The sequence below is a fragment of the Corvus brachyrhynchos genome, unplaced genomic scaffold (genome assembly GCF_000691975.1).
Source record: "Corvus brachyrhynchos isolate BGI_N302 unplaced genomic scaffold, ASM69197v1 scaffold44, whole genome shotgun sequence".
NCBI classification, from domain to species: domain Eukaryota; kingdom Metazoa; phylum Chordata; class Aves; order Passeriformes; family Corvidae; genus Corvus; species Corvus brachyrhynchos.
The window spans coordinates 221320-248638 of NW_008238359.1; the positions used below are offsets into that span (position 1 = coordinate 221320).

The 27319-nt window shown below is 41.2% G+C and overlaps 1 protein-coding gene across 6 annotated transcripts in view; it reads right to left on the minus strand.

Annotated features, from left to right (window-relative positions):
* Nucleotides 1-275: 275 nt before the first annotated feature.
* Nucleotides 276-27319, minus strand: part of TSPAN9 (tetraspanin 9) — a 167567-nt gene continuing 140523 nt past the window's right edge. For 4 of the 6 annotated variants that reach the window (XM_017735932.1, XM_017735934.1, XM_008634873.2 and 1 more), the window contains 6 exons: nucleotides 10141-10332; nucleotides 8467-8541; nucleotides 6231-6332; nucleotides 5500-5631; nucleotides 5296-5379; nucleotides 276-4324 (listed from right to left, as the gene is read on the minus strand). In XM_017735932.1, coding sequence (XP_017591421.1) covers nucleotides 4253-4324; nucleotides 5296-5379; nucleotides 5500-5631; nucleotides 6231-6332; nucleotides 8467-8541; nucleotides 10141-10332 — 657 coding nt within the window. In that variant the 3' untranslated portion in view covers nucleotides 276-4252. The remainder of the gene's footprint in view (nucleotides 4325-5295; nucleotides 5380-5499; nucleotides 5632-6230; nucleotides 6333-8466; nucleotides 8542-10140; nucleotides 10333-27319) is intronic. The other 2 variants (XM_017735933.1, XM_017735930.1) reach the window with 1 other exon arrangement.

A 27319-nucleotide genomic window follows, 5' to 3' on the forward strand; every position in this document is an offset into this window, starting at 1 on the left:
GTGAGTCATCTTTTGGAAATTTTTTTTTTGTCCCTTTTTGGTTTTGGTGGTGGGGCTAGAAGACAAATGTAAATGGCTGGCTGAGATTTTGGGAGTCATAGAAACCTTTTCTATTTTATGTTGTTGGTCTGAATTCAGCTTGGTTAATTTTGACTTAGCTGCTCAGCAGATGCTCCTTGTTTGTCTTGCCAACCATAATTTGTATCTTTGGAAATTTTTTTTTGTCCCTTTTTGGTTTTGGTGGTGGGGTTAGAAGACAAATGAGCTGAAAGAGGCACCTTTTAAAAAATCCTTTATTTTTATATCATCCTAGTAAAAATCTTTTATATAAAGGCGAAAGTAGGTATTGCATAGAAGAAACACTGGTGCAAACATCACCCGGTGGGAACGGCATGTTGTTTCTTAGTGTCTACTCTCTACTGCACAACAGATGGCTAGCCCAGAGGCAAACTTCTCCAGGTTTCCCCATGCCAGCTACAGGATGAAGCTGCTCAACTTATGGAAAGAAGTTACATCAGAATTATGTGTGGCCTATTCCATGCTGCTCCCAAGAACCGTCTGCTGGGAAAACACCCTTTTCCTCCTTGTCTTTTCTATGCCTGACCAATACATCGCCCAGGAAAGACCATGAGGATCAGTCTGGCTGCCTTCTGTGCTTGCACCCTCCCTGTGTGTTTGTATTTCATGCATAGAAGTGGAGCGGGTGGACACAGGATAGGAGAGTTGGCCTAACATAGCCATAGTCCAGGAACTCAATGCATGACATAACCAAGGCATCTTCTGTCATCTTGGAGACATTTGTGTCATTGTCTTTTAGCATTTTACATGCTACTTAGCTATGGGCACTTTTTTTGAGCGCCTTCCACCTGGGCTTCTTGTAACAAACAGCCTTGGTACAACCAAGAGTGAGCAGAATTCACTGCTTACACTTCATCAGCTTTTGAGTAGAGCTTCTTCAGGCAGTTCTCCTGTTTTGTCTCTGCATAAGTTCTATGGCAGCTCCCGAGCATGAAGGACAGTAAGACAGCAGGTATGCTACAGTCTGAAGGAACACTCAGAGAAACAGCACTTTCACAGACTTGAACTGTGCTTTCATGAATTAGAGATACAGGGAGGTATGCATTTATACAAATCAGTATTTGTGTATATTAAAGATACTTTGACTCAGTATCAGTTTTTATTTAAAAACATGCTAAAAACTTATAGTTAAATAATCAGAGTGACATTTGGGGAAAACACACAGACAGCCACCCACCAGCATAAGCAAAAAAAAGTGCATACATACATGAGCCAAAGCTCCCTTTGACCAATTTACAGGACAATTAGTGCCTTCTCCGACAAACTGACTGCTGCAACCTCACACTTTCCAGAGCTGTTTTTTGCTGCCTGGAAAGTGGTATTACCTTTCTGCTTCTTTGAGGATGTCTGTCATCACCTCCCACATCAGAGAGTCAGCTAGAGACACAAATCAGTCCTGCTTTTGACTCCTCTCCTGTAGGTGGCTTCATAGAGATGAATACATGAAGCTCATGTAACTATCTCACTTAATACTGTGCTTAAAATGCCTAAAGTAGTCATTAAAAAAAGATTTCAGGATCTATGCTGCTAGATCGTGAAATGGAATGAAGCATTCTAGAAAAATAAGTTTGGATGGAAGGCAAAGTAGCTGAGTTTGCAACTACACATTTCATCTCTGAGTTACTCATAATAATTTTTATTTACTTATTACTTTCACTAATATATATTTTACCATTTTTGTACAAAAACTGACTGCAGATTAAAATTTAAGATGTGGCAGGTACAACTGTGCGACCCAAAAGGACAGAGATGATGCTCCTACTCAGCCCTGCACCTGGCTCTTTTTGAGCACCAGAAAATCTAGAGAAAGCTAAGCACCTCTGCCCAAAGGGAGAATGCAGTGGAGCCATCAGACAAAAACTGCCCTGTCTTTTCTTGCAAAAATGGGAACACATCTTAGCAACTTTGGATACAGTCTTACATGTAGCAGCAGATACATTGGGCATCAGAGCCCCTTCTTCAACATGGAACAGCCATCTCCAGTGAGGCTCAGATGCTCCTGGTCCCAATTTTTGTTAGAAATGGAAGTAAAACTGGATTCAGTTTCTGTGCTTTCCCTCTTCTTCTTCCCTGACTCCTTCAAAGGCTATCCAAGTGAAATAGCTGAACCCATATGGCCTTGTCTGCTTCAGTGGGAAAATAGAGCCCTGTGAAACTTTGGGCATTGTGCTCATATGGGCAAGGGCTGTGCTCTAAGAATAGTAACCTTCTTCTTCACTGCAACACCCAAATTCATCTCTATCTCCCACACATTCACACTCCTTCCCATCACACCAATTTCATAGGAACTCAAAAAAGTGACACGTAGGTCACACAAAACACTGTTGCTGCCAGATGTACAGATGCATGCAGGACTTATTAGGAAGATAAACAGGGGACTAAAACCTCCCAGATATAAAGTGGCTCAACAGCTCTTTCAGCACAAGGAAAAGAGGCTGAATGGTACAATGAAAATTACATCTTTTTAGAGCGTAAAGTATGAACATTTGGACTGGACATTAATAGAATCTTGTTTACCAGAGGAGTAGTGGCTCTGAAAGGCACAAAATCTCCATCCTCAACAGTCTCTGAAACTCAGCCCAATAATGTCATAGTGAATCCCATCTCACATATGTGTCAATACCTCTTTGAGACTGACATTGGATGAGGTAACCTTTGAAGGTCGCTTCTGACAGCTGTCCACGCAAAAAGCAGTGTTCTTTCAGAGCTGAGTCAAGCCCTGATTGAGTTTAATCAAAACATCCTCCATTGTCTGAGCCTTTCCTTCTTCCTTCACAAAACAGCAAAAACCTGTAACAATGGGTAAGTGGGGGCTCCTTGCAATGAAGAAGCATTCAAAGTAGAGAAATACACATTCAAGTTTTCTAACAGGAATGTTGGTAAAAATAAGTATTGAGTGAACTACCCCAGTGGATGAACTTGGCAATCCGTCAACAAAAAACAATTCTGTACTGAAGGTGTGACAATACATACCATCTCTGACTGCTGTTCTGGAAATTGCCCCTGTCCTGCATCATCTGGGCACCCATAATCAAACTGCCTTTTCTAGCGCAGGGAGACAGCTGTCTTTGGCCTGAGGAAATCCCTACAACAAAGGCCATGGCATGATAATGGTGCCATCAAATTGCCATCCCGTTCCTTCACATTCAGCAGCATGCCATGCCTTGGGCAAACTTTTTGAAGCAGACAACATAATTGGCAAAGTCTGCTGCCAGTTGGTCAGACTGCAATCTCTCTCCTTTGTGCCAGCAGTAACTTGCTTAGTCACTACTTTTGGCTTTCGAAGTAGCATGACATAAAGCAGCCAGGCACTGCTTTGGGTGAGTAAAGGCATTGGAACTTTGCCTCGCAGAAGTAGGAAGCTCATCGTCTAGCCCAATGGGAAGGCTTTGCATTCCATCTGAGGAAAGAGTCACTGATTTTAAAGGAAATACCTTTGTTACAGTAAGGACATCAAGGCCCTGATAAAGGTAGATGATGCCTCCCCATGGACTTGAGAAAAGTTATGTCTTTGCCCGCCCCTATTATCAGCTTTGAAAAACATGTCCTCTGGAGATCGCACAGCAGTTCCCAGATTAATGTACAATAAATGTGTAAAACCAAAAACAGTAAGAAGTTATAAGTCAGGCAACTAAATTCTAAGCTATATCCATCATAATAATAATCATCATCCTTATCATAATAAAAAAGTATACACCGTAAGGTACAAGAAGCTGCAAAGCAAAGCAGCTCCAATTCCCAGGACTCTCAGTTAGAGTGGCTTTTCCGAGTCTTCCAGTAAATTGGACATAAGGGCTGAAAACCTAATGGAAGACTTTGAAGAATTCTCCCTTGAAGTCAAACACACAAAATTTTCGCACATATAGCATGGATTAGTAGAGCAAAACATTTTCTTAAGTTAAGAAACATTCTTAGAGCAGATCTACGATTTTGTGTAGAAAATCCATTTGTTTGGGGAGTTTCCTCCCTCTTTGGCAAATAAATGGCAAATGTGAAACAGAAAAAAAAAAAAAAGAGTCAAATAAGTTGTGATAACTGGACAAGTAACAACAAAATGGATCTGTCAGTGGGACGGATTCCCTTAGCAGGGCTAGGCGTGATGCTCCTTGCAGTCATTCCTCGTGTTCATTTCATGATGAGACAGAAAGGTTGATGTGATAATGCTTCAGAGGCTTTAGGCATCATATTTTTTGCCAGTCCTGTGAATCTGCTGGAATAGTGTCATGGAGAAGGCCATGCCAAGAATCTGAAGGAAAACAAACAATAAGGGCTTTAGTACAGGAAGGCTGCCAAAACTGCACTGCTGACCTGTGTTCATGGCCCAGCCGTAGTTTGAACAGTCATTCTACACTAGCCATATGTCTCAAGCTTCAACACTGAGCAGTAGAATTGAATGTATGTCGTTCAGGCACGTAGTGATGTCCAGGGTTGTATCTGTCTGAGCACAGATGGAGGCAAAAAAAGCTCTCAGGGTTCTTTGTCATACGTGCAACAGTTTTTCAGAATCAACGCATACAAGTGACTCTTCCCTTTGACCCAACAACTCGTGCTTGTTTGGTCAGGTAACTGCGACTAAAAATATCAGATTCAGGTATTCTCCCCCAAAAATATGGCAGTGATAGAATCACAGAATATCCTGAGTTGGAAGGGACCAACAAGGATTATCGAGTCCAACTCCTGGCCAGGAAACACAGGACAATCCCAAAAATCACACCACGTGCCTGAGAGCATTGCCCAAATGCTTGAACTCTGGCAAACTTGGTGCCGTGACCACTTCCTTGGAGCAGGGACCCCAAAACCTTAACAGATTATTATGATATTTCTGCACTTGTTTTTTAAAACACATTGACCTACTCAGTTCAGTGGTGATGGTTTGACTCATTTTGGTAATTTCTAGAATTTGCTTCCAAAATTAAAAATCAATCAGTTCCTGAAAGGACAGCATAACAAATGGTTTAATATGGGAACTCCAAAGAGGTACCCTGAGGTCAAAACTCAGGCAAGCAAAACCCCAGTGTAGCATGTCTTCTTTGCAGGACTGACTACTGACCTGCTTTCTTTCTGAGCACATGGCCTTAAATGAACTCATAAAACAAATCTGACATTTTTGAAATAATATTCCAACTCAAAAGAGTTGGGTATCACTTTTCACATGGCAGAGTCAAGAATGCTGACACCTAATCAAAGCCATGTTGAAAAACATCATACCAGTATTACCTGCATTATGAGGATGCACATCCCAATCGAACCGAGGACATGCTTGTTGTCATCAAACCAGCTCATAACTTTCTCATAACATCCCTGAAATGATGAAAGATGAAAATTGAAACCCCAAGGTCACATTTTCTTTCATGTGCATTCCCTCTACTTTGTTCCTTCCCACCCCTACCTAAGACTTGACCTGGGCAAAGTGAGCCTTACCGTTTTCCACAGTGATTCAGTAGAGTTCCGTCCACAGTCTTGGGAGTTTTCCATACAACATCGGTCTGGAACAATGTTTTCTCCCAGCACTGGGTACCAATCTGTATAGTCATTCACACCACAGCATTTCATCTGTGCAGAAGTGAAGGATTAATAAATTAACTAGCACAATTTGAAAATCATGCACAACCACAAACTTTTATTTCCACTAAACCACTCTGTATTTTCAAAAAGGCCACCACAACACTTTTCTAGGTTTCAGGTGTTCTGTGGTTGCTGATCACTTAAAGCAAATACTTAAAAAACACAAAGAAAAAACAAAACTAAAGAAAATAAATGGCTCCACACCCAAGGTATGTTAGTCTTCTTGTCACAGAGACATGAGCCCAAACACCAAAACATAACGTAATAAGCCCACAAGTGCTAAAAGCAAAAGCCTGCCAAAGCTGCAGTGCCACCTAGGCAGGTTTTGCTGCCTCTCTGCTCTTTCAGATCATCTCTATGCCTGTGATAGCCACAGAGAATTCCAGACAGGTGAGCATCTTCCACCTTACAGCGTACACTTTGATCCTGGGTTTCACAGTATTCCCTGGATGTTGAAGAATGCAAAATCAGAACTCAAAACCTGCATTAGCCATCTTTCAGACTAGGCATGGATGCCACACTTTAACAGACTGCAGCAGCCTTGAGGACCAAATTGTTACTTTTTTACTGTTGAGAAAATATGTTACCTCTGCTTGAATGATATTCCACGCATTTTTCAGTCCAATATTATTTTCTGAATTGTATAGCTTCATGCCTTCCTTCAAATCCTTCTTTGCACTCTCACTGACCTGCACCATGTAAAAGACAGAGGAAGTCAATGCACTGCTGCTCAGAGGAAAGGACCAAATGGTACAGACACACATAGAACATCTGTCTCTTACCTTCTCTCACCACAAACTTAACGTGGGTAGAAAAGCTTCAGGATTCTCACAAATCACTGGGGCCTTTAAGCACCTGCCAAGGCCTAGTCTCTCCCTCAGATTGCAAAATAGTGGATTAATTCTCTTGAGATAGGAGACCTCTGCTAAAAGTCCATCATTACAGTCATCATCTGACTCAAACTAACTGAACATGAAGAGCATCAATCTGCTGACCTTGCTGTAACCTTGCCACAGATAGCTGTTAGCAATACCCCACAGCAACCTCTCCTGCCTGTAACCTCTGGCCTGCTTCAATTTGCTAATATCACAAAATCAAGAGTCCCTGCTTCCCAACCTTAGTGGAGTTATCCTTGCATGGGTTCAGGCAGGCTATAGTGAATAGCCAACACAAAATCGATTGGAAAAAGACATTATTGTTTTTCTCCTTGTGGGAACAAGCTTGTAGGATTTATGACTTTCGAACTGTCTTGGGGTGATTTTATGATAATACTGTATTCCCCTATCATCTGCTGTATGCCCAGAAATGGGTCCCACAGCTTTAAGCTGGGTCCAGGAGAGGGGGGAGAGAAGCCACGTGAATTCCTCAGCTTGTGTTTGTGTTCAAGGACTCATACGCTCCCCTTGTTCTCCAGCTACTGCAGAGCCAAGGGAGCACCTTCCTGCTCTTAGCCAGCCTGTTAGCTGAGGCAAGGAATTTTCCTACACCGGCACACCGAAATCCTCCGGTAATTTCTCCATCTTCTTCTGGAACTGTTCAGCCCAGCTGTGATCCGAGAACCAGATCAGTGGAGGCCATGGACCGGTAGGGAGGCTGCAGAGACACCACATCCCGGCCTTGGACCTCGGGAGGGGCCAAGCCAGCTACAGAGGGAACTCTAAATCCACCAGGAGGTTTAATATTTCAACAGTTATTCTTTTTTTTTTTTCCTCATGCCATGTGGGCACTTTGGTTGTTAAATGAAGTGTTTTTCACTTTCCTCCAAGAAATTCCTTTTGTATCAATGGGGGAGGGAATGCTGAAACCTGCCTTCTCCAGAGATGCTCCTTCCAGAGCGTTTCCCCCTAAACTTGTCTCAAACCAAGACACAAATGTGTTCTTCTTTCTTTAGAAGATAAAGTTAGAATGCTTAACAAGAGATCTGAGATGTCCCATTTCTTGTATTAATTTCAGGCTGAGCCCAGAGTCCTGGATGCAGGTAGGAATGTACCCTGCCTCTGACAGCAGTGAGCTGGTAGCAGAGAAAGGATTATGGTCCTGGCATAAATGATATTGTAAGATCTGTTTCATCCCTCTTTTACAACCCAGTCAAAATCAGAAGTTCACCTCAGCTCCCTGAAAGTAGCAGCATCATAATGACAACCTGAGAAGAGATAAAGGTCTGGGAGGATCTGTTTTAAAATAAGTCTGGACATATTCGTACTGTAAGGTCCTGCCCTGTGTTTAGCAGAGGTCTCCAGTTCCCCAGGCACTTTTCCAGTGTTATGTATCTGATGGGCCAGCCAGTTGTGCCTACTTAGTCACTATGAGATAGCAGATTCCTACAGATGGGCTTTATGAGAAACTGCCTCGATCCATTTTGCACTCATGCCAAACTCTCTGGCACTGCCCAGTCAAGTGAGACAACTGGTGGCATTTGGAATAGCCTGTGAATATCCCATGCCTCTCTCCTCCAGTCCTGTTCCAAGAGTTGGCCCTAAGAAGCTACAAGGGTTTACGCAGGGCTTCTCACAAGCCAGGACTACAAGATGATCAGCTTCTTGCAGACATCAAACAGCTATGTTGAAGGCTATCTAAGATTTCAGGACAAGACAAAAAGGGAGGCTCTGGATCATGGCTTTATTTCAGGGATTTCTCTCCTGCTTGTTCTCATCACTTCCTCCTCCCCCTTCAGAAGCAGCTTACAGGAGACACCAAAATATCAAGGTTAAACCCTCACCAAAGTGAAGATCAAGGAGAACCCACATACCTTCATCAAACAAAAAACTAAACCTGGTTTACATGCTAGTAAAGATAATTAATCTATATGGCATATTTGCTTACCTTGTCCATATAAACAAAGAATAAAATGACTAATATCAGCTCTGCCAGGAGAATTATCAGCAAAACGATGAAAAACTAGAATAAAGAAAAAAGAGACAGGGTATACACACTTGCCAACTAGAGAGCAAACCTGGGGCTGCTAGAAACTATGAAGATGATAGGCTTCCTAGCAGTTTGCAGGTTTCAGGCATGCTTTTGTCTTGCTCCTTTTGACTGCTGTCACAGCACACAGCCCTGGGAGTCCCTCCCTCACACAGCCTACAGGACAGATGCTAAATCCCTTAGCGCAAAGACTGATGTGACGTGCCTCAGAAATGATTCCCTAGCAGATGGGCTTGAACCACATGTGACTGTGGAATAGTCATCATATTACTCAGCACTTGTATTCCCAGCTCTGTATCTGAAATATCTGTCTCTGCAGAGGCATCCCAAGTGTGAGTTCTGGTAGTTTCTCACTACTTTTCATGCCCACTTGGCATTTTTTTTCCTGCCTTTATGCCCTAGCAGGCTCCAGACAGGGATGGCACCTACCCCCCCAGACACTGGGGAAGAAGCAGTTGGAGCACAGCTAGGTCTTTAATTGGAAACTCATGACAGTCATGATAGTATAAAATGACTTTTGCAGAACCTTGTAAGACTATAAAATCTTTAAAAAAAAAAAAAAAAAAAAGCTGGTGTTGCAGTTAGTGTGGATGAATGACATGGGCCTCAATACTAATCTCTGTCTGTTTTCCTAGCTGTGCAACACACAAAACCAAGCCATCGGATGGCAAAAACCTAGGTGCAGATTTTCCCTCCTGTTTAATTCTCTGAGGTGGTTTAAGGAATTCTGTCCAGCTGTTCCCCAATGTCATATATGAGAGTTTCGCACAAGGAAAACATGCTCCTTAATGTCCCAGTATCTGGATTCTTAAGTTGTGACTGAACTGGAACCTGTCTGCTTTGAAAGCCCTCCTCTCACCTCCTGCCACAATATCTCTCTCCTTGCAGGGGGTTCTCCTCTCCCCATTATTTGAGGGGGATATTTATATGGGGGTATTATATATTCCCCCATATAACCTCCCATCATTAGTCAGGGAGGCCAATGATGAGACCTCTTGTGTTTATGCAAGAAGAGTGATCCACACTGTGTTTTCTGAGAGGAGTTCCCAACCTTTGTGCTTCAGAGCTGGACCAAGACTGTCAAGGGTCAGAATATTTATTTTTTTATTGATAAGGCCTGGCAGAGACTTTGACTTCTTAACTTTGGCTCAGATGGTTTCAACCATCCTCTGACAAAGCCCGTAGATAAGAGCAATGTAGAAAATAGCCATGAGAGGCTTTGAGCAGCTCTGTGCTTAAGATTTTCTCAGTCAACCCTTCCAACAGACATTTCCAGAAGAGCTATCCAGGTTGATCCTACAGTTCATGCTTAACCATCCAGAGGTAACTGATAGCAATTTGCTTTGCTACCTAATACATTAGGGCACACAGTAACAAGGATACATTTGCTAATGTACCATTGATATCACTGCGACCAAAGCTGTGGGATGTCATACTGCAAGCATACAGAAGACTGAAAGTCAAGGGCGATGTCACAGTGAGCCACAAGATTATTTTGCTCTGGTCATTCAAATAAAATTACAATAAGGCAACAGCCACTGGTTTTAGTGAAAAGGAGTACTGATATCTTACGCTCAACAGGAGGCACTTGTTTTCCTTGATAGCACCTAGGCAGCCCAGGAAGCCGGTCACCATGATCACTGTGCCAATGGCAATTACTAGGTTGGCAGCTGAAAGTGATGGAAAGCTGGGAGAAAATGTGGCGAAGTTCCCTTGTGACACTGACAGCCAGATGCCCACGCCCAGCAGACCACAGCCACATAACTGCAAAGAGACAAACAAAAGAAAGGTTTCACCGTTAAAATAAATGTCATGTGTCCTTCCCCCGAAATTCTAAAAAGAAAGAATTTCACAAGCAAGTTCTCAGCTAAGTGTTCTGCAGTAATGCTCTCAGTGGCTTGGTGCTGAAACTAAGTGAATCTAAATCTTACCTAGACTTGGTCATGTCACCTGTACTTATAATTCTATTTAAAAGCCACTGGATGGCAGAATTCTCTTCTGAGAGACTTAGCACATGAAAGCAGGACTACCCACTGATCTCCCAACAGCAACCCAATGCAATTTTTCTCTATGAAAATAAAAAATATTATTTGAAAGAATGCTCCATTGCACTTATTTGTGCAGTCATCTGCAATGTCTCAGAGTATTCAGCCCTATATTGCCTCATCCCAGGGAGGCAAGGAAGTCCTGAAGATATTTACAATCAAAAGCATCATTTCAGTAAATACTTGTCATAAAATGCCCAGTCCCAGTAGCCAGGTTGGGTTTTAGTATGAGTTCTCATAGCTTTAGTGTTGATTGCCAACATTCACAAAATGTCACCAAAATCAGATTTCTAGGTACATTATCTACAGGAAGATCAGCTTCTGCTACTCTGAAGAAAATGCAAAGCTGCTAATGTTACGTAAAATTAACTTCACTTGCTTCTCAGTCTTAACAGCATCGAGTCTGGTTAAGGAAATAAGGTTTTCCATCCTAAGTCACAGGGCAGGTCTTCAGAGCAAGGGCCAAGTGTTGCACTAGAGGGGCCTTAAGCTGGCCATCCTTTCATACTCGCTCTGAATGGCTGTTACACAACCTCCCACCTGATCTGTGATCACCGTGCAGTGAAATCTGAAGTAGGAGTTAGCTGTACTTTCATTAAATCCGTGAGCTACTCCACAGTACTGTTAGTTTCCCACCAAGTCTTTGCCAAGGTCAGAGGTGAAATTCACATCATCTTCACTGACAGAGGGATCAGAGGACAACCCACCTACCCCAAAATCAGTATTTTTGCCCCAATTTACTTGGACCACTACACAGGAAAAACAAAGCTGCACCTAACCATTACAGTGATATCTCAAAGCTGCTGGTGTTCATCTGTCAGCAATGACTAACAAGAGGAATTAAAATTCTTGCCTCTGGCAGGTTCCCCACACCCAACCCACCTCATCGAGCTTGCACACTTTTACACAAACACGAAAACCAAACATCAGAGAACAGCAACTCCACTAAACCAGGGTTCAACCCTGCCTTGTGATGAGCACTAACCTGGCATGATGAAGAGATACAGACCTAATCTTTTAGGCAAATATCCCCACTGCTGTCTAAGGTGATTTTTCCAGCAGGGCTGATAGCTCAGGGTACAATTGACTTCTTTCAGGTTTGCTCCTTCACAGAACATGAAAGAAAAACTAGAATAATATCTTCTTGCAATCACGTCACTTTATCTATGAGGTAGGCTTATAGTTTATAATCATATGCATGGTTATTTTCTTTTACTTTCCCTGTGACCCTTCTGTCCCCTCTGAGCCCCCTTTCTAGTTTGCTTGAAGCTTTTGAAACTGCTTTACATCTAGGGAGATTCACCAGTTCAGTGAAGAATTGGGACCAGGAGTAAGCCTTATGCAAGATGCTCACAGGCATTCCCAAGGGAAGCAGAGTAACACACGCACTGGGTAACACAGAGGAAATATTCAGGAGACTGGGAAGCACCTCTGCTTCCAAAACCCAACACACAGTAACTCCACAGAGTGGGTTGGGGAGCTTTGCATCACCGGCTATGGATAAATACGTCACAACATCTGTTTCCTATAACAGAGCTGGGTACAGCTGCAACAGGAGTGTGAGTAGCAGGAAGAAGTCAAACACCTACTATCCCTATGAAAAGACTGGTACAAAACATACACACATGTAGCAGGAGAGGACTTTTGTCTCTTCCCTCAAATCTGTCCTTTCCATTTAATAATCTTGAATTGATTTCTCATTGCTTTTCATGGTATGTCAGCAAGGTCAGTGTGAACCTGGAGTAGTAGAGAGCTGTGGGGGGATGCAAAACACAAGCCTCCTGATCATGTTCTGCTGCAGGACCCAGTGGCCATGGCCTCAGGTTTAAACTGTCTGCAGATCATGGAATCAGCCACCCTATTGCTCCTGCTTTAAATTTCATCTACTCTGTCCTTGAATTGCTGCCGTTTTGGTGCCTAAAGCTCACTCAGGAATCCACCCTTGTGGCTCAGCTGTTTGCACCGTTAGATGAGAACTGCAGGCAGTTGCTGGGGCTGAGAGCTTAATGGTTCAGGAGGTCAGGAACAGCTCTCACCACACAACATTCATTTAAGATATTAAATAGCATTTCTAAGCTGCCAGGGCTGCCATTGCCATTAGCTGATGGCACTTTAATCAATGACTTCATGACACTCCATGGATGAGACTGTAAATGTTTCCAAAGAAGTTTCTACCAAAGACCAAAATTGTTCAGTGTAACTTTCCATCAGATCCTGAATTCACACTTTAAAGGTCATTCACAAACGTGTTCCTTGGACTTTCATACTCTATTAAGTTCAGAAATCAGAGCCCTAGCTCAAGTGTTTTGAAAGAGTGCAATGAATTTTGGAATCATTAGGCCAAAAACAACAGATCATTGCAGATAAACAAGGTGGTGGTAAGAGCAACATCGGGGCAAAAGGCTTAGGAAGGACAAGTAAAGGACAAAAAGGAGCACACATGATTAATACAAAGCTCAGCCCATAAAAAAATCACACCTCAGAATCCAACACCAGTTATGAGATAGTAGCAAAAGAGATAGAAGAAAGAAGCCCTTACCAGCATCTCTTTACCATTTGAAAAAATCCTGCAGCACAATCCTTGACAGAGATTTGGTCTAGAAGAGAAAGGTGGCTAGGAAATTACTCCAGAAAGTTCATGTTTGTGTTTATTTAGAAAAAGTTGGAAGCATCTAATTGCTTATATGAGGGAAGGTAGAGTTACCTTCAAGTATAGGAAATCAGGAAATGGACATGTGCTCCATGGGATGGACATGAAGACAAGAAAAAAAGGACCAAGAGCAGAAGGAGAACCACAGCTGGAGAGCAGGAAAAGACAGATGCGCCTTTGGCAGGGTCTCAGTTCAGGAGACCCTCCACACACATTTCCATCCAGGGCGTATCATTTCTTCACTTGCTTGTGGTAGCCACATTAGTATTTTGGCAAACTCAGCAGTAAAACACTCTGCTTTTTGGCAGAAGACCATTCACCTGCACCTTCCCCTTTCCACAATGCCTTGAGCAGGGAAGAAGCATTGACACTTGATGTGGAATGTTTGCAAAAAAGGTCTGGTGGATTTGCAACACACCTGTGCTGTCCCAAGGCAGACCACTAAGGAGATGAATGCCAGACATATGAGCACACTGGGAGGAGAGTCCTTTACAACGCGAAACAAAGTGAGATCCAGCTGCGATCATGTATGCAGACATATCCGCATTTGCTATTTCTTGCAGCAGCTCTAATGTCCCGCTGAAGACAGTCATGGAATAGCTTCTTTCCAGCTGCTGTAGTGGTTGAGCTAACACACCAAAGTGCACAATGTGATTACAGCTCTGTTCAGAGCTTTCTGACAACATCCAAGAGAGCAGTACCACAATTACACCACAGTATCTGCACCGATCATGCTCTCCAAACAGCTCACTCCAAAGCTAAGGAAACTTCTTTTCACATACTTTTTACCTCCCAAAGTAAGATTTCTCCACCCCTAAATTACACTGAAAGTTCAGATTACATAAAAAAATCAGGTGATGGAGCAGCTATTAAAGACAAAAGCTGATCTATGCAAGCGGGATTATCTAGTGACTTAAGAGAGTAAAAAGTCAGAAAGAGATTTGATAAAAGATATGATGACCTAAAAACTTCCACAAGGTGGCATCCCATACCAAATAGCACTAAAAGTTTTAACACAAATTTCCTACTTCTCCACAGCTCCTCGATTTTTGTGCTTTCTTCTCTGTTTTTCTCTTTGCCATTCTACTGCACAGCAGTACTGCTGATGCTAAAATTTATGTTTTAAACCTCAGGTCCCATGACAAATGCTTTATTCACTCGTGCTTCTTTAAAAAAATCCCAAGTAATTTCACTGACATGGGACTTAATTGCATACAACCATACCAACCGAAGCTGGCTAGTATTCTAGCAATAAAATACCCTTTCCCTGACACTTTATTTTATACCAATCTCACTTTTTATACAATGCAAAAACTACAAAAATGCTCTGACAACTATTTATTCTCACAGGATCCACCTCTTTCTGCTAGGAACAACTGAATCCTGGAGCGTGAAAGCAGCAAGAATATATCAAGTCATCTTATTAATTCCTTTTTCACCATATAATTAAATAATATATGCTGCTTGGTATTTAATTGTGTGAGAGTGATGGCACTGACATTCCTTCCCCAGAGAAATGGTTCAACAGCGTAATAAATTTCACTGGATTTTTCTTCTCAAAAAATGTTGGCTCGTTTCCCTCTCATGATTAGAAATCATCATCCTCTAGGCAACCATCAAATCTCTCCTTCCCCTGGTGTTTATGTCACTGCAGAACACTATCATAAAGTCAGTCACTTTTACTTACAGGGCAATTTATCCAAGCTATGGTACACATATTTTAAGTTCAAAAGCAAACAAAAGGAACACCAACATTCCTTACATGTTCTCCTGCATTTTGAATTCTCTTCAGTGCCTCAACATCTACCTGTCTCCATCACTGTGTCCAGAAAACATACAGCATTCTAGGAAACATTAAGAGTCTCAAATACTGCGAGGGAAATTAGAACTCCAGATAAACTCAGAGAGAAAGAAACCCCAAATCAAGCCTTTCACTGACAAGTGCTATCACCAGAATAGGAAAGGGGCTCATTTATTTTATTCCGCATTTTTGAGTATGACTTAATACAATACAAACTTTCACAATAGAGCATTATACCCAGGTTTAGCTGCCTTAACCATAAAAAGATACAGGAAGCATTTACAAGACCCAGGAAAGGACAACACAGATGGTCAGAGGTATGCCAAGACTGACATATTGTACAGAAGGAGATTGTGCACAGGATTATCTAGCCTGGGAGGAATTATTAGACAGGATGTCAATGAAATATTCACAACTCTAGAGGTCAGTAAGAAAACCAAATAGCCTGCATCTCAGGTGTTTCCAATAATAGGAACAAGGGGAATATTAGCAAGCATTTGTAGTACATTTTGCTCCACACAGCTGAGAAGTAAATTGATGAATTATGCCACAGGTGATTACAAGAATCAAGCATTATGCCCACAACTGTCAGTAAGGGCTAGATAATTCTTGATATTGGTAATAGCATTTGTTGTTTCTTAGTATTTACACAGCTAATGACATTTCATACTTCTCAGAGTAAGATAATGTGTGCAGAATCCAGCAAAACTACCAAGCAGCAAACAAGCTGGGGTAAACATTCTGGTAATGTTTATTAATTGAGTAATATTGATAGACTTACCCTTGAAGTCATTTGAACAGCATCAGAAAAAGGAATCTGATAAGGAAAGCACTACCAAGAGGAAAAGGGATGAGGCCATATTCTTGTTGACTTTTGCCGTCATTCCATCCCATGCAAAGAATGTGTGATGGAAAAGCTGTACAAAGAGGTGTGTGTGAGAGAAAGAGTGGAGGGAAGGTTTGTTCTTGACATCAGACTTTCTAGTGCTGCTTAAACACCAGGAGAGCTCTTAACACACTTGGAATAGAGCAGAGACATTTAGAAACCAAATAATGAGAGACAACCACGAGGGACAAAAGGAAGCAAGTGTCTCAGTTTGTACTCCACTTCGAATAACAAGCCCTGGGCCATCTGTGGCCCAGTTACAGAGAACAGAAAGCTCCCCACCTTCCCCTGTGCTGTGTTAAAACAGAAGATCTTGCCTGAAGCAAAAATGATACAATGAAAAATACACAGTACAGCTTAAATATGGCCCCATAAAATGGCAAAAAGCACAGGAGGTTTGTTATAAGGAAATACTGACAGCATGACTGTGAAAAAAAGTGTCAGTGCTGGGAACTGATTTCAGGACAACGGCGGTGACAAAAATTCAGCCTCTGAATTAGGTTTTGACAGACTTCTGTTCAAACAGAAAGTCAAGAGGAAGATGACCTGCACCAAAAGGACAAGTATAAAGAAGCCACGAGGACAAGCAGAATGCACCACCAAAGCCTAGCACAGAAAGGTTTTTCAGTGTCCAGGTGGCTCTTAAAGCTCTCCCCTTTGCTGGGGTCCGCAACACTTTGGGAAAGCTGCCAGTAATATTATCCTTCTGTTTGGTAAGTTCCACAAGATAAAGGTGACCAATCTCAGGTCTTCTTTTCAAGACAGAGAGATTTTCCACCATTTCTCCAACTGACTCTCAGACCAGTCAGTGTGCAGATGAGATAAGGAAGACAATGATGGAGCAGCAAAGTCTTCTCACTCTGATCCTGGGGTTTGGGGTTTTTGTGTGGTTTGGGTTTGGGTTTTTTTCAGTATTTTCCCCTCTCCTTCATTTATGGTATCTTAATGTATTACAGATCAGAGTAACTGTTCTGGAAGGAGGCGGGGGTAAGAACTACATGATTTCCACCACTTCAAAACACACTCCAGAACAGAGATAGGCTTTTTGCGAATTAAGTTTTTGGATGCCAATTGCCAGCTCCGGATTTGGGTGGTTAATCCATCTCTGGACAGGGCTGGTGCTTAAAGGAGATTTTCAGGTAAGATTAGATAAATTTTCCTGCACTGTCTAGATAATCCACAGGATTAATCAAAACTGGGGCTTAACAGCTAACAGTCTCAGAGGGCTCTTGCAAAGCAAGATCATCTTCCAAATATGATCCAAAATACAGCAAGGACATCAAAATCTGAGAAGTTCTTCAGCCATAGGCTAGAAAATGAGAATAGAGCATGGAAGTAGGTGAATATACTCAAATAAAACCTACTTAGTGCTACTGCCATAACAATGTGGCAGATTTAAACTCCTCTACATTCCTATGAACTGAGCATTGATGGAAGACAAGGGAGTCATTTTGATGTCTTCTTTGAGTCTAGTTGTACTGACAGCCTGTGTGTAATAGAAGGTACAGAACTGGAATTTGTGCAAATGCTGAATTTCCTTAATCCATCTGCCAGAGGAAGCATTTATCATCTTCCTGGAGTCATTCCCCCAAGCAGTACTCCTGGGATGGTCCTGACAAACTGAAATGAGGTATCAGAGACTGTGATCTTCTGTGGGGCTAGCAGAGGAAGAGCTATCCTGAGGAGCATTAAATTCTGACACTTTTATCAGTCTGTGTTTTTGAAATGTATAGCATTTCAAAATTTCAAATATGAACCCAGAAGCCTTAAGCTTTGGCTTGGATGCTCTTCCCTGGTCACACTGGAGTCTTCAATAAAGGATGTGTTCGTAAAAGGAAGTTGTAAGATCTGGGTTTGGTTGGTTTGTCAAGGACAGCTTAAACTTCTCTTTATTTAGTTGAAGGGCAGCTCGGGTACTTCAAGTTGCACTTTAGGAGAAACTTTCACTGAGAAATTAGTACAGCACTGGAGAGAGTTACCAAGGTGTCAAAATCTCCAGTCACAGAGGTTTTTAATGCTTTGCTACAGGCAGTCATGGTTGACCTGAGCTAGCACTAGCAGCACCACTTGATATGACTTGCAGAGATTCCTGTCAAGCAACATTCCTATGATTTTATAATTTCCTCAGCTACCATGTTCTTCCTAATTTGTGAAAAATACAACCACCATGTCATTTCTAATGAACACATGAAATCTCTTTCCTGTGGAAGCCCTATGGGGAGAGCTCTCTTGCCATGCTGAGGAATCAGCACACCTGTGTGTGTCTCTCCAGTGCCTGTACATTTTATGGCAGGGAGCTGGCATATTGTTTACATTTAACAAATGTCGCCACTCTGTGATTGGCTGAAAACAGTTATAAAATGGACAAAATGTTCTTTAGTAAGAGCTAATGGAATAAATAATTCAAGTGTAAATATAAACAACACTAAAAGGCTGTTTTGTCCCCCACTTCACCAGACTGCAGAACAAGCCTGGACATGTCCGAAGTGGGGGAAGACTTCAAGAAGGTGGAAGGGCAGCAAAAGGATGAAGGACATAGACAAGCTGAGATGTGCCCAAGGGTTACAGACCCCACCTACTGGGGCCAGTGCTGCCATTGCCATGCTGCAAACCTCTTCATTAGTGACCTGGACAACAGGACAGAGTGTTCCCTCAGCAAGTTTGCAGACAAACTCGAGTAGCTGACACACCAGATGGCTGAGCTGTCCCTCATAGAGACCTGGACTGGATGAAGAATCAGGCAGGGAGGACATCTCATGAAGTTCAACGAGGTGGAATGCAAAGTCCTGCATGTGGGGAGGAATGACCTTGTGCACCAGGACACACAATGGGCTGAGAGGTTGGGCCGCAGCTCTCCAGTGGAGGGCCCGAAGTACTTGCGGATAACAAGCTGTTCAGAAGCCAGCAATGCAACCTCAGAGCCAAGAAGGCCTACAGCACCCAGGACTGCACTAGGAAGAATGTGTCTAGCAGGTTTGAGTGCTATCCTTTTCCCCTACTCAGCACCAGTGAATCCAGCACAGCTGGAATGCTGTGTCCACTTCTGGGCTCCTCAAGACAGACACAGGTCTGTATTAGGGAAAGGAGCCTCATTCATATGAGAAGAGGCTGAGAGGGCTGGGACTGTTTGTCCTCAAGAAGAGGAGGCTCAGGGGGTTCTTACTGATCTGTGTAAACACCTGATAAAAGGCACTGAAGAAAAGGGAACTGGACTCCTCTTAGGAGTGCCCAGTGACAGGACAAGATGACCACAAATTAAGACACAAAATTAGATGCAAGACCTGTGAGGGGGATCAAACACTGGAACAATGTTTCCAGAGAGGCTGAGGAGCTTCCATCTGCGGAGGTATCCCAAACCTGAGTAGACAATCTACAGGGTAACCTGTTCTAGCTGACTCTGCTCAAGCAAGGGATGGCAGACGAGATGATCTCAGTATGTCCCTTCCTACCACACCTCTTCCATTATTCTATTAGGAGATAAGCTCTCAGTTATCAATTAATAGCTATATTCCAGGCGTATTCTCCACTATGCACACATACCCACCCTTTTTTCCCCCCCCAGTACCCAGTGCCCAGTGCCCACCTGAACAGGTAAGGAATAAACCCACTCAGTTATTTACATCTTGTGTCCAAGACAAGCACAGCCCTGATCTGCTAATGATTGTCATTAATAATTAGGGGATAAACACCTCATTCATTAAATTTCTAGGTGCTGTCAATATTTAAAACTGAGTATGGAGAAATGCAGCAGTAGAAAGCAAACAAAGGATTAATTTAAAGGAACATACACCTGTAGAATGAGATTCCCAAATACAGACTTCCTGCAAAATGATTTGGGAAAAGCTGATGCAAAAAAGCAAAGTGTCAAAACGGATGAGGCATTACTTTGGACTGCAGTAGCTCTTCTCCCAAAACTGCACAGCTATTTTGAGTGGCATGCACAAAGACAACAGAGCACAAAAACCCAAAATTGTCTCTGCCTGCAGCTGTGAAAGGTCAGATTTAGTTGTGCCAGTGTCAGCATTATCATCTTTTTGTGTATAAGTCACAATGCCCAAAGTGCAGGAGGTAAAGACTGAACATTTGAAGAAGATTCAGAGATGATGTATGAAGAAGGATTAAAATGTGCACAACACAGTTAAGTGATAGCTAAACTCAGAGGGCAGGAAGGAGAATGGAGGCAGAACTTGGAAACAGTATTAGAAAAAAAATATTAAAACTCCTGAAATCAGAAGGACTGGCAGGGCCCTAATCACTCATCTGCTGGATGGAAAAACACCAAAGACAAAAGAGAGTTCAAAAAGTCAAACACAACATATATAAAATCCAGACAATAACTAATATAGAAGGAAATATGCAGTCTCTCCACAAAGGAGACGTGATTGGAAGGATATTTAACATAAAATCCATAAAGGCTGTATAATTTTCGAAGGCTATATAATTCATAATGCCCATAAAGGACTTGTGGTTCCTACAGAAACACTAACCTTATGCATGTATTAGAATGCACAGTTATGCTGTCCTTGATAACAGACTGACAATAATTGCTCATTTAAAATATAGTAACAAAGCATTATACATAATCTTCACGTTAAACCGTTTTCTCATTAGTAAGCATGGGGATAAGAGCTGAAAAATTCTCTAAGCAGTTCATCATAATGAATGAGAATCCATCAGCCTAACAAAGCACTTCTGAGCATTAAGCCCTATTTCCTAAACATACATAACTGAAAAGACTTCTTTCTGAAATGCAAAGTTTGGGGATTAAACACAGTCTCTCTTTAATTCCTGCAAATGACCCTATCTACAGACTTCAAACTGAAAACAGGAAGCAAACTACAATGCTGTCTCTTAACGTACCACTTTTTTAAGCTGCTTGTCAGGAGATGTAAGTTTAGGGCTTTTCCCTATGTAATAACTATAATTACAAAATGGAAATTGCAATGATTTTTAAATTATTTATTTTATTTTCCTATTTATTTTCATACAGTTAATTTCACTTGAAATGAAAATCCAATCTGAAAACCAGCTGGACAGAAAGATCTCCTGAATTCATTGCTCGACAGAAACATTCAGATCTGTGTTTAATAGCAAAAGCAAATGTATGTTGCTATTTCATCCCATTAGACCTGCAGAACAGAAAGAGAACTGAATTTTGTTTTCCCAGTTCTTAGAGAAACTTGAAGAATATTTAACTGCAATTACTAGTCCCTGTGCAACCACAACAAAGTACAAGATTTGTACATATTAGCAACCATGATTTGGCTAATAAATTTGGTTTGCCTCATTATTAAATCCTCTTTCCAAAACCATTTGATTCACCAGCACTCAAGGCTTTGAAAGCTGGAAGGAGACTTTTCAACAGTTTTCATAGATGTCAACAGGAAGAGACATCCTGTTGTTTTACCAGGATAGTTTTCAGAGTAACAAACAGTCCAAATTCCAGTATACAAAAGCCCCAAGGGAAACATTTCAGAGAAGACAGGAAATCATATTTTATTCTGTTGAGAGTAGAGAGACAAACAAATGTAATCATGATCAGTTGAGTTCCCTCAATGCTCTAGTTTTTTTTTTTTTTGCAACTGCATTAAAGCCTTTTTAAAACAGAACTGTGTGGCTGTTTAAAACTATATGCTAAATTCATTTGTTCTGTATTTGTACAAATGCAGGGGGCATGCACCTGCTGTACTTTCTTCTGAGACGGAAGCCCCTACTACTTATTCATGGACACTTTCTGCCCAGCAAGGAGCACAGTCAGATTCTGGTCAGTCCATTAAATACACATTTGCAATGCTTAGCATCCACTGGCATAACTTCATGGAATCTAGGCACCTATGCTGGTCACATGTTGTTAATCTGTCTCCTTTTTCCTGAGCCAATTCTCCTGAAGCCGCTTTATCCTCTTTGTTTATTTTACCCACAGCTGCTTAATTCTACTATATCTCTTAATACAAAATAAAAGCAGCAGGAACAAAAAAAAACACCAAAACCAACCAAACAAAAAAGTTTGAAGGATTTGTGGTGGGGCAACAGTCAGCAATCCTCATCCAAATTTGTGTAAAAGGACTGAGGACCTCTCCAGCCCCAAAGAAGTTGCTGTGACTTAAGATACTCTCTTCAAGATGTACTACAGGCCACAACCAAGAACACTGTGCATCTCTAACTCTTAGTTCTCCACCTGCTCAAAAAGGGCTTACACTACATTCTGCAAATCCACATGTATCCTCCTCTTTCAGCTGCTGGAGGCACTTCTGAGAAAAGATGCAAGGAATCAGTGTGAAGAAACTATCTTCAGAAGTTATTTGTACACCAGTTCACTGCATATGTGTGAAGTAAGCCTTATACTTGTTGGACTATAAGCACTTTACTCTTGGTCAATTTGCATGTTAAAACAGCACACAACTCGGGGGGATTCACTCCCCTCTTTAATTCACAACATCTGGCACCACTGACAACTGACTGAGGACTAAAACTGACTTCCAGTTTTTCTTATTTCACATCAGACTGTAGCATGGCTTCCAGTTCCTAATGACCTTGTATTGCTTAAGCTGTCAGTAGAACAAGCATTGCAATACTCAAATAAAACAGACAACAGGAGTGAAGGCAGGCAAAACAAGTTCTTTGCCCTCTGCACTGTCTGCTCTTCTCGTGAAGTGCGATTTTGTAATAGCAATGATAATAACTAGCAAAAAAAAAAAACCAGGGAAATAGCAATGATAATAAAGGATGAATGGCTTTGCTTAGCATTCATTAAGAAAAAAAATAATCAATAACTATTAGATCAACCAGACAAAAACTGTATTAGAAGTAATTCAGTGCAGATTTACTATTTCTTGGGTAGTATTTAAAGTTATTTTCTCTCTTTCTATTGATATGTTCTTTTTTGAAGCTACTACCTGGCAAACAACATCTCCCAGTGGATTGGGACCACCTCCTACTTTTTGTTAAATACTCTGTCAAGAGGTCTTCAATTACAAATATTTTATGTGTTATCCATCCATTGCTTGAATCATCTCTATCTCATTACTTTGCAACATGTAAAAAACCTCAGGCAAGTGAAACTTTTCACCTGCAGCTTGCTGGAAATACTACAAGGCTGAACCCAATTCTCTTCAGAGAGACTAACAAGGGTTGCCATTATAAAGGGGCCAGATCAGATAAATAAAAAGGGGGAGGAGAGCAGCCATGTGCTACAGTGAGGAGAGTTAAAAGCATCAGAGTAGGCAGATGACTTGTCAGTTAACTGAATCTCACTTTTCCCTCCCATCCAGAGAGCTGTCTTTGGGAAATGAAGAACAGGCAACCACAGTGGCTCAAGAAAAAACATGAATATTCAGTAAGAAAATTCAGTTGGCTACAGATTTAACAAATGCCTTTGCTATCCCAAAACAAACATGGGACGGTGGCATTAAATCACTTAACAAATACAGATGCATGCTGCAAACTGTCTTTGAGTCGTGCATCACTTCCAAGAAAACACATTTTAAAAGTTTTCACTGACTTGTCTGAAAGAAAACTGAGGAATACTTATTGTGGAAGCAAGGGAAAAAAAGGAAATGTTCCAGTTCATATCTAGAATATTTTAACAATATGTTCATGCCAAACTCACTACAAGAAGAAGGAACCTGCAGAGAAACAGATGCCAGAATGGTTTAGTAAAAGAAGCACTGAGGTCATGTCTGATCCTGCTCAGTGTTGATTAATGTCCATGGTCCAGCTACTGTCAGGGTGAGAAAGACATGGGGCTGTTTCATCACTATTATGGTATTTTTTTTCATATACCATGATGAAACATTCCTTGTATCAGAAAAGCTAGGGAAGAAGCCATTGTTGCCAGATAGGAGATGTGATGTTATCTTGGTATCTGAAATGCTGGAAAATGAGACAAAATGATGTCTAGCAACCATCTGTAAATATCTCTGTAAACAGTTCTGGCAATTACTGTATCAAACAAATGAGTGTTCATGATGTTTATATATTTAGTCTTCTGACAGGCACTGCTAATAAAACAGACAGCACAGTTTGTGATGCAGTGATTTCAAAAGAATTAGGAGGTAAACCCAAATGTCCTAGAAAAGATGAATGAAAGCAACTAGAACAAACAAGGAGGACAAACAAGGCCATATGTGAAGTGGAAGATAAGCGGTATCTCTTTTTTCCACAAGCCAGACTGAGGAGGAATTGGGTTAGCAAAGAAAAATCCAAAGCCCTAAGGATTCACAACTAGCAAAATAACTTCATATGCTAACATGAGGGAGTTCTGCAAGCAGTACATGACAGTGACACCTGATGTCCCTGATGCCTAGGGAAAAGTGCAAGGAGTGGCAGGCTCATCTGTGGTTTAGGTTGTCTTTTCCCTACCACATGTTCAGTCTGCTAACATGACCAGTGGATGAAACATTTCAGGTGGTAGACATTCTATATTTTCTGTGCCTTTAACAATCTACCTGAAACTGATGTGAAGCAGAGAAAATTGCTTCCCACTGGAGTCCAGTTGCACTTTGCAGTCTTGTCTTCCCAGAGACAAAAGCAATCAATATAAATGTACAGGAAAACTCTAGACCCTAGCAGAAATTTACTTTTACAAAATATCTAAATATATATCTAAAATAACATTAATTTGCCATAAAATCTGCAAAGTTACAGGTCTTGATTTCCACTGTAACACAAAATCATTTGGTTTCTGTAGATTCTCTACATACCATATGTTCTCATTTTTGGGGCTGGATTAGGTTCACAGCAAATACTACCAGAACTAAGGAAGACTGAGTGAGACTGGTGCTGGTTCACCCTTCCCTCTCCTTCAGTGAACCAACACTGATTTTCTGATGGCATTACATGCAAACATGCTGACAAGACTGCAGTGGTCACAGCTGGGAAGTACTGGAACTACAGAAGACAGTTCCATCCCACTGTACCTGCCCTGACAGATGTGTTCGTATCCACTTCCACACAGATCAGAACAGGTACAGAGTTTTTACAGCAACCAAACTGAGAGGAGTAAATGCATTTTATTTTGCAAGTCAAATAAAATTCAGCAATCAACAGAGCAGATGATTGCCAGATTAGAGGCAGTGGCATGTAACAATTGCCCCTAACTTTTGTATTGACAACAGTTACAAAGTGTACTGAATGCTTTCTTGCTACCAGAAACAGCAGCAAGTAAATTAACGAGTGTTACCTATGTTGAGGAAAATAGATCCTCAATAACTCATACTCAGTTGACTATGGCTTTACACTCAAAATTATTTTGTTTTACTTTGTGCTTTTACCTAAAAACAATTTCAAAGCTGACTGCAGTTTAAAATACCCTTTCAACAATCAATGAAGATAACAAAAGACACACTTCATTAGAAAATGTTTCAGGATAAGATTAAAAAAGCTTTTGCCACAACATCACATAGGACATCTCCCAGGCTCTTATCTCTGCTCTGCTGCTTTCAAATATGGGAAAGCAAATATAAATGAACCAAAGAGCAGAAACAAAAGGTAAAAGCCCAGTCTCATGATCACATTTTACTCAAGCACTGCTAACGGCACACAGATACTAGCAGCAGCATAACTATTTGAGAAAATCATTATCTAACTGCATCATACACACACAGAAAAAGAAAAGCAGTATTCAAATTCTGTAAGGAACAAAAATCTGTGCCCACAAGCTTCATCTGGGTATGATGCAGTGCAACTACTCTTAAGGACTCGAGCATTCCACGCCAACACTGAATCAATACAACACTTCCTATGTGTGATTCTTTCCACGTGCAGAAGAAAACTCCAGCAGTTCCTCAGACTGATTTATCCATTTTAGTTTACAGGAGGGAAATACGTTCTCAACAACTCATACTCACTTGACTCTGGCCTAAAAAAAGCAAATGACTTTGCCACAGAAGACATAATGAAATGTGGATTCCCTCAGATTTGTGACTTATGATTGGAATCTCAGCTTTCTGATCCATTCTGACCTAACCTCCATTAATGCGTGCCCTCTTAGAGGGCATGTAGAACAATTTGCTCATGTGTGGATTCTCTGGCATCTAGTAAAGCTGGAGTTCATTCTGCACGCTTCCTTCAAGGATCTGTATCCTCTACCCAATCACATCTTCAGTTTTATTTCTGTCCCTGCAGAATTCATTAAAATGTAAATTACGTTCTACTGAAAAAACATAAGACTGTTAATGGAATTTCATCCATTGCATTATGCAGATATCCAAAATAGACAACCACTTTGAGCTAGTCATGATATACAGTGAAAGTTATCCCCAAAGGTCATCTCTAAAAGTAAATGCACTAGGGTTTGATTTTTTTCTTATCCCAGGTGCTATTTGTTTGTGGTTTGGACACATGCTTGACTAAAAAACTTAACAGATGGAAGGAATTAAATCCCTCGAATGTGGCTTAAAAATATTTCCCTATCTCTCATTCTTTACTCACAAGTTAATTGCCCCTAAGCACTTTTTCCTTCCATTTCTGCAGGTCACCTGTAAGTAATTTATCAAGAAAAAAAAATCTCAGGTACAGAGTAGGCTGTTCTTTTAGTAAGCCCAGGCCATACTCTTCAGTAATCTCTGACTTGTCTAAGACCAAGCTACCACATGCACTTATTCTGGTGTCAGAAATAGTTAATGGTTAACCACTGAGAAGAAAACCAACAAAATACTGTCATAGACAATGACTTATGAACCCCTATTTTAAATATAGTTATTCTAAACAAAGGATTCATTGCTCTTCTTGTCATCCCACTTTGTTATGAAAAAAAATTAACTGGTAAGAACCTAACACAAGACTACATATAGCTACCCTTTACATCTACAAGCACAACTGCAATGTTACATTACTTCAGTTTTCACCAAAGTCAAATACCTTAGTTGTCAAGCTATGAATATATTCTGTAGCTATGGGATTGTCTGGATTCACACCTGCTAATGGCAAATGTGTCTTCATATTTTCATACTGTCATAACGAAACTCAAATGAAACTATCTAGTTACCAAAATTTTATCCATGATGAAGAGAAATACACATGTTTTCAGGTTATTCCTCAGCAAAAGCTTCATTTCCCTAAAGATTAACTTCTACATTTAGGGTAGCATTGCCTTTGAGTGGGAGCTGACTCACGGACTAAACCCAAAGGTATAAACAAACTTCTTACAGAAGTCTCACTCCACTGCATGGAAAGCTTCAGCAACTTACACAGGAGACCTCAATTCAAGTCCCACTGTTGGCAAAACAGTTAGAATTTCTCCATCCTACAATTTTATGTATTTCCTAAGGCACTTTAAAATCCCATCATCCTGGGCTGCCTGTATAAATATGCACACTTTCAGAAAAAGACTTATGCCAGCTAGAAGTGGTGCTCATTTTGGATAGGCA